An 8,641-nucleotide genomic window follows, 5' to 3' on the forward strand; every position below is an offset into this window, starting at 1 on the left:
TCCGATTGATGTGAACGATTCGTCATGATAGCAAACGCTGGTTTGTCTGGACCATACTAAATTATTCACAAACTGACGTACATGACTTGATTATTCGACAAGAGCAGGGATTGTGGGTAAGAATAGAGATCCCATCAACCAATGCTTGTCGTCAAAGGCGACTGACTATATGAATCGAATGGTCATGCTCCGGGACTTGAGTCGTACGTTTGTGAAACACCCGCCCATATCTACCCGCAACAAAGAACATAATACTTCAACACCGAAGCTTGTTTGCTTGTTTGTTGTTTAACGTTGGTCAGCGGGCCTGACCACCCGATCCCGTTAGTTGCCTCCTACGACAAGCATAGTCGACTTTTATGGCAAGCATGGGTAGCTGAAAACCTATTCTACCCCGGATCTTCACGGGTCCATCAGCCAAAGCAGACACCAAATCTGCCCTCTCAGACCACCAGCAATCCAATTCCCCAGTCCAGATCCTCTCAACCAAACATAAGGGCTTCAATAAAAGAGGTCAAGGGTACTCCATCTCGTCTGTCTATTGTTATATGGCAGTGTATTTCGTTGTGAAACACTGATCGTGACTGTGTTGCATTTTTTCTATTGAGATTCGGTGGAAGCTCATTGCATTGCATTTGGACAAGATCATCTCTCTCACATTTCATCACATATTTTACACATGGAAACAGTTCAAACACATCGATTTTCCGGCATTCGCACGCAGCTTAGTCATTCACAGTTCGCAATCTGTCTGCCTGGCATTTTTCCCAAGTGAGGTAACCCTCGTCAAGACTCTTAACTCTCGCAAAAAGCTCTATAAACATTACACTCCCCTCCAAAATTACAATCCATAGGGCGGTCGGGTAGCCTAGTGGTTGAAGCGTTCGCCAGTCATGCCGAAGACCCGGGTTCGAATTCCGACATGGGCATGTGTGAAGTCCATTTCTGGTGTCCCCCGCCACGATATTGCTGGAATATTGCTAAAAGCGGCTTAAAACCAAACTCACTCACTCACTACAATCCATAATTTGTTGATACAATTTCCTAAAACAAAAACATTGCATGTAAATTTTCAAAAGAATTATAATAGTGATCATCAAACGTTCATCATTCATCTGAAAATGCATCTGAACATTTCTGAATTAGTCGGTCGAGGTAGGTCATGGGGAAGCCAAGTTCGTGGGACTCATTTTTGACCTTTTCACATTTGACATGTCAAATATCTTAAGACTGAAGGATCTAGCCTTAATGAAAATCGTTCCAAATTCAAAGGGGGTTGGAGATCAAACAATTTTTCCTTCACTTCGCTCTAAATTGGACTATGGCTCCACTGTTTATGGTGGAGCCTCTAAGAGTAATTCAGGGAAATTCTTTGGCAAATAGTCCAGTCGAAAGTAGACCTTACACTTACTCATTTTAATAAAAAGACGGACACAAATCAATTGTTTTTTTCTAAAGAAATATATACAATTGAGTGTAAAATATGATTCACATCGCTCAATATTTACAGATAGATCCAAGGATGGTGACAAAGTATCAAGTGCCACTTTCGCTTGATCTAATAGTAACTCTTTCCGAATACCAGACAAGAGCTTGGAGTATATTCAACATCGGTCAAAAAATGAACAATTTTCAGATTCACTGTCATCTTTCCAGATTCCCTGCCATGCCTTCGGGTACTGAAAAGGGTAAAACACAAAAGCTGATGCTGCAGCTAAAGCAAGTCTGAACAAATATATCTCTCACCTTCTGATGCCATACTCTAATTATTACCATATAACAGAGATTACATCGGGTAGATAATCCAGACAAGGTGGAACACCACCCATTTAGGTACAAACAAACTTCATGAGATAAAACAAACTGAAGGTAATACCTGCCAAGGCATGACGAAGTCGTTTTGCGACGATGTCGCATTTGCCACAGCCGTAAAACTCTTTGAATATCTATTGGAAGGTGAGGATCCTGATAAGGTGATGATAAGAGCATCACAGGAAGCACGTTTTGCTTGACGATGTAGAGCTTAATCCTACTGGGGTTTAATGCCTATGGTTCCCTGTAAGGTGGGCTATCTTTGGTTACATATGGTATTTAGCTCGTATTTTAATAGTTTACAATGTCATAATGATATGTGTGTTGATTATAAGCTTTAGAGTTTCAAAAGGTTAGTTTTTAGGTTGTAATTTGTCACGTTTGCTAAGGATTGCTATATACGTATTGAATGCATTTGGGTCAAGGGTCTGTCTCACAAAGATAGCACTAAAGGAGTGGGTTTTATTGTTTGCTTCCTGTTATGTTCGTCTGAATTGCAAAGTATAGTCACGTTGATAGAATATATTCATCTAAAATAACTTTCTCTACGCCAGAACAAAGATCCCCTCCTCGTGAGCGGTCAATGTGAACTATGCGACCTCCAATCTCGATGACATGTTCGGGAAACGCCCCCTTTAACATAGCCCTGGCCTCATCTGAGTCCGTAGCTATAACCAATTGACATGAACCAGCAACCTGCAGGTGTTTTTGTAGAAATAGGACCAAAGCACCCTCAACAGGGCCCGTCGCATTATTTCTACCACCATCATTGGGTATGGTTGTGGACTTTCCCATTCTCATATGTGCACAAATTAACCTTCTGGGTGCTCTTTCTGTTTTTGCTTCAAAGGGATCAACCATTGCCTGAGTATTTGGCGCCAAAAGAGCTGAGCTGAAAGAATGCGATTCTGAATATTGTGCGACCATTGTGCCCGTTGTACAGAAGAAAACAATGGGTTTTTCACGAGATAAGGAACATAATCTAAATTCCTAGTGTAGAAAGTCACGTCCTTATCATACATTTTTTCAATATTCCCAGATCGCCATTCTGTGTCCAAACCGATGATTATTCATGAGTTGTTACGTGTCTTGGCCATTACTTGTTTTTTGTTGAACACGCCATTCAACCTGATTTGGAATTACAAAATTTAAAAATTCACATGGCTTTGACATGATTAATCTAAAGAGCCGCTTCAGCATCTGTGGGAGTAAATAAGATGTAATTATGCCTCTCTGCCTGTCTGCCACACCACCACATCTACGTTCATCACACTTATAAATAATGTATTTGTCAATCAGGACGTCCACTGGTGATGCTACTTCTGGGGTGACGCCATGCAGGTCGGAATGAGTCTCAACTTGCTGCACTGTTCCAGTAGTACTATATATAGGCTGAGGATGAGAATTGTCAAATAAGTCATTGAATAGTAAATAACTCACGATGGTAATAACCAGCGACACCACAGAGAGAAATTTAAAGGCTGTGGTCTTCATGATTTTCTGAAACAAGGTAAGTGACTACAATTACAATCTGCTGAAGGTTGTCGATTATTTGAATTCCAATATCTTCGGATTCAGAAGAATGATGTGAGTTTGAACAGTATATATGTAATATCACAGTGCCTCAACTTAATGTGGGAGAAAAGCCAACATTTTTGCAGGGTGTGTCAGGAACTCGAACCTATGGTCATCGCAGACCACCCGTGCCCACAAATCATGTCGACGTCAAATCACATGGTTGTTTGTATGGGAATCGCAACACGAGGAGCATGGACCGTAACACACAGGAGGAATGGTCAACACACAGGAGAAATGGTCAACACACAGGAAGAATGGTCAACACACAGGAAGAATGGTCAACACACAGGAGGAATGGTCAACACACAGGAGAAATGGTCAACACACAGGAGGAATGCTCAGCACACGGGGAATGGTCAAATCACAGGAGGAATGGTCAACACACAGGAGAAATGGTCAACACACAGGAGAAATGGTCAACACACAGGAGAAATGGTCAACACACAGGAGAAATGGTCAGCACACAGGAGGAATGGTCAACACACAGGAAGAATGGTCAACACACAGGAGAAATGGTCAACACACAGGAGAAATGGTCAACACATAGGAAGAATGGTCAACACACAGGAGGAATGGTCAACACACAGGAGAAATGGTCAACACACAGGAGAAATGGTCAACACACAGGAGAAATGGTCAGCACACAGGAGAAATGGTCAACACACAGGAAGAATGGTCAACACACAGGAGAAATGGTCAGCACACAGGAGAAATGGTCAACACACAGGAAGAATGGTCAACACACAGGAGGAATGATCAACACACAGGAGAAATGGTCAACACACAGGAGAAATGGTCAACACACAGGAGAAATGGTCAGCAGACAGGAGGAATGGTCAACACACAGGAGAAATGGTCAACACACAGGAGGAATGCTCAGCACACAGGGGAATGGTCAAATCACAGGAAGAATGCTCAGCACACAGGAAGAATGCTCAGCACACAGGGGGAATGGTCAAATCACAGGAAGAATGCTCAGCACACAGGGGGAATGCTTAGCACACAGGGGAATGATCAACACACAGGAGAAAGGTCAACACACAGGGGGAATGGTCAGCACACAGGGGAATGGTCAACACACAGGCGGAATGGTCAACACAAAGGATGAATGCTCAGCACAGGGGGAATGCTCAGCACACAGGGGGAATGGTCAACACACAGGGGGAATGGTCAACACAAAGGGGAATGATCAACACACAGGCGGAATGGTCAACACACAGGATGAATGCTCAGCACAGGGGGAATGCTCAGCACACAAGGGAATAGTCAACACACAGGGGGAATGGTCTACGCACAGGAGGAATGGTCAACAAACAGTAGAATAGTCAACACACAGTAGAATGGTCAACACTCAAGGGGAATGGTCAACACACAGGAGGAATGGTCAACACACAGGAGGAATAATCAGCATCACATACTAACGTGACACCGCCAAACCTTCCTGCAACCGTTGCTAGCCCAACATGGATCAATTGTTTCAAAACGTTTTATGGTAGATCTGCGGAGGATACTCCTAAATCAGTAACAAAAATGCTGTCCGATGCAATTCCCAATTTTGACTTGAATCAAATGTGTCAGGGTTAATCCCAGTGAACTGTTGACTTGCTTTTGCATGTGTTTGTGACGGTGCCACCAACGAGGCAGGGAAGGATCATCACTATTTGATAGTGATCCATTGAACTGTGTTCATGATTTAGTCGGAATCGTACAATTGAACAGAGGAGACACAGAAAATGAAAAGTGAGGTATCGTGACCAGTTTTAATCTCGGGCAACATTTTACGGTTTGTTACGGTTTGAATTTACAGTATTTTCGCTTGCATTTTCATGAAATATACGTAAGTATCAAAATTGACGGAAGCACAGACGATAAGTGACAGATTATGATCTGACTGTCCCTCCCGCCGGATATATCTTCAAATAAAACATTTCGCTAAATTGCAGAAATTTATATTACCAAATACATACAATGTACCAAGCATATGTACTATTAATACATTCAGGCATATGTTCAAATACTACAATAATGAATATATGTGAAATATCAAATATTACCCATACATATGGATCCTGATGCAGCCTTTCACAGTGTCATGTGTTCGTGAAAGAACGAAAACGCGAACGCATATCTTCATGTTCACTTATTTACATCTGGAAAATCACGCTATTTGTCCATCAGTATCAGTGATAGGTGTGCATGTACGTTACCGAAGTCGATATAAGGATCACATTTCCAGGCATCAGGTCAGGTAACTCGTCAATGCTAAGACACATATATATAGAGAGGGGATATTTCGCTTTTCGTTTCAATATATAGACAATATATATTGGACTAACAAGTCCATTATATGAACAGGTGGGTTATGTGTGATATTTCCCGCATATTCTCACAATCCTAACGTCGATTATCTGTATGTTTTTCCTGATACCGATTGTCACATCTCTCCCATGTCAAAGGGGATCGTTCGGCCGCTGTGTTTATCTGCGTAGCCCAGCTATATCTAAGGGGAACAACCCACCAGACATTTCCCTCTTAAAAATACAGTCGTCCAATATATGACGTCATCAAGTTGCGACTACAAATTCGTATCTCAAGAAATGACACTATGATAGACCAATGTTTTATCGTGAAAGAATCATCGCTTCGTTCTTCAGTGTTGTTTGTAATTCATATCGTAGCTGTGTTTTGTAGATACGTTGTAGCAGGATCACGAGGGGTACATGGGATTTTATGTGTCTCATGTTAGGTTTCATACCACGACTTATCGAGGGACGCATAAAAGCCCATGTGATCCCATGTATCATGCTACAGCGAATATATCTTACTGATATATTTTAATTTGATATTGTAAAAGAATTCAAACAAATTTCAAATTAATGGCAATCAGCTGCTCGATTGATCTGAGGCTAGCTTGCGCTAGTTCCTACTGTTGTCTATCTAGTTCCTACTGTTGTCTATCTAGTTCCTACTGTTGTCTATCTAGTTCCTACTGTTGTCTATCTAGTTCCTACTGTTGTCTATCTAGTTCCTGCTGTTGTCTATCTAGTTCCCACTGTCTATCTAGTTCCTACTGTTGTCTATCTAGTTCCTACTGCTGTCTATCTAGTTCCTACTGTTGTCTATCTAGTTCCTACTGTTGTCTATCTAGTTCCCACGTTCCACATAACGAGTCTGTACAGGCGATGAATGTTTATGATTACATAAGTATGTGCTATGTATTATATAAGTATGTGCTATGTATTATATAAGTATGTGTTATGTATTATATATGTATGTGTTATGTATTATAAAAGTGTGTGTTATGTATAATATAAGTATTTGTTATGATCATAAAAGTATGTGTTATGATTGTTTACATTTAAGTATATGTTATGTATTATATAAGTATGTGTTATGTATTATATAATTATTTTTTTTATTATATAAGTATGTGTTATGTATTATATAATTATTTTTTTTATTATATAAGTATGTGTTGTGTATTATATAAGTATGTGTTATGGATTATATAAGTATGTGTTATGTATTATATAGGTATGTGTTATGTATTATATAAGTATGTGTTATGTATTATATAAGTATGTGCTATGTATTATATAAGTATGTGCTATGTATTATATAAGTATGTGTTATGTATTATATATGTATGTGTTATGTATTATAAAAGTGTGTGTTATGTATAATATAAGTATTTGTTATGATCATAAAAGTATGTGTTATGATTGTTTACATTTAAGTATATGTTATGTATTATATAAGTATGTGTTATGTATTAAATAATTATTTTTTTTATTATATAAGTATGTGTTATGTATTATATAATTATTTTTTTTATTATATAAGTATGTGTTGTGTATTATATAAGTATGTGTTATGGATTATATAAGTATGTGTTATGTATTATATAGGTATGTGTTATGTATTATATAAGTATGTGTTATGTATTATATAAGTATGTGTTATGTATTATATAAGTATGTGTTATGTATTATATAGGTATGTGTTATGATTATAAAAGTATGTGTTATGATTATATAAGTATTTGTTATGATTGTATATTGGACCAACAGTCGGTCACTCACATTGCCGGTGTCAAAATGATCTATCAGCTGAATTTATATCATGTTCGTACCATTTTGGGAGAGGGAAATCAGAGTGTTCGCCAAAGACATTCATGTTAATTGTACCACCCTATACTGAAGACGTGAAAATCAACAAACTCAAGTCTGCTTGCATGTCAGTGACAGCTTCGAACGATCGAAGGGCAAGGTCACCACCGGAATAAGAAAAAGACAACCGTGATCTTCTCACAGCTAGATATAGGGAATGTTATTGTTCACTTTTGTGATGTTTGGGGCCACAAAATCAGAAGTCAGGCACACTTCACAACTGTTCACTTTTAGTGATCTGGTCGTGCAGTCGTGTACGTTCATTCATGAACAACACCTCCCGAAACAGCGTCACAAAATACACTTCGAAGGGGACACTGATGGCACAACCGGATCATCCCAAGTAAGTCTAGATATCTGTCCAGATAGTTTAAACAGACTCCATTTCACCACACTTATCCTTTTACGTTAAATCAAATTGAAAGTTGCGAATGTGGTCGGGTGCGTCACGCTCATGGGGACCCTCGCTCTATTCATCGGTAGTCGTACATTGTAAATGGATATAGCTCGATGATATAATGTCTGTTGAAGCTCTATGCAGAACCTATATAAACCGAATTTGATGCGTGTGACTATCTTGTTTGGTTTCAGTGTTTGTAAATATCTCTCGCTATCATGAGATTGCTTCAGTTCTGCCTTGTAGTTGCAAAATGAATGACGTCTCGCGATTTTTTATGAATGAAAAAAGTAGTCCCGGTGTGACCGAGGTCACGGTTATCCAATCAAAACGAATAAAACGAGGTCAACCTTGTACGACACACGTGTGACGTACGGATTTAGTTTCTTACCACCTGTATCTTCACCATGTGGGTAATAATATATAAGTACGAGGTTATGTATTATATAAGTATGTGTTATGTATTATATAAGTATGTGTTATGTATTATATACGATGAACAATGTATTAATTGCACTTCACCAAAATAATAATGATAAAATATGCATAAACACGAAATGAGAGCACACACACACGCACACGCACACGCACACGCACACACACACACACGAACACACACTAACACCCACCCACACACGCGCGCGCACCACACCCACACTAACACACACGAACACCCACGCCCCCC

The 8,641-nt window shown here is 39.5% G+C and overlaps 1 protein-coding gene and 1 pseudogene across 1 annotated transcript; one reads left to right on the forward strand and one right to left on the reverse strand.

Moving 5' to 3' along the window:
* Nucleotides 1-2,319: 2,319 nt before the first annotated feature.
* LOC139478361 (uncharacterized) lies at nucleotides 2,320-3,306 on the reverse strand (annotated as a pseudogene).
* A 338-nt stretch (nucleotides 3,307-3,644) lies between these two features.
* On the forward strand, nucleotides 3,645-4,715 carry LOC139478362 (hornerin-like). Its single transcript, XM_071260796.1, has one exon. The coding sequence runs from the start codon at nucleotides 3,645-3,647 to the stop codon at nucleotides 4,713-4,715; it is 1,071 nt and encodes a 356-aa protein (XP_071116897.1).
* The last annotated feature ends 3,926 nt before the right edge of the window (nucleotides 4,716-8,641 follow it).

Source organism: Haliotis cracherodii, unplaced genomic scaffold (genome assembly GCF_022045235.1).
Source record: "Haliotis cracherodii isolate W230 unplaced genomic scaffold, xgHalCrac1.p SCAF_4, whole genome shotgun sequence".
Taxonomy (NCBI): domain Eukaryota; kingdom Metazoa; phylum Mollusca; class Gastropoda; order Lepetellida; family Haliotidae; genus Haliotis; species Haliotis cracherodii.

Coding starts and splice junctions, on each gene's coding strand:
- LOC139478362 (XM_071260796.1), top strand. CDS start 3,645: ATGGTCAACACACAGGAAGAATGGTCAACACACAGGAGGAATGGTCAA.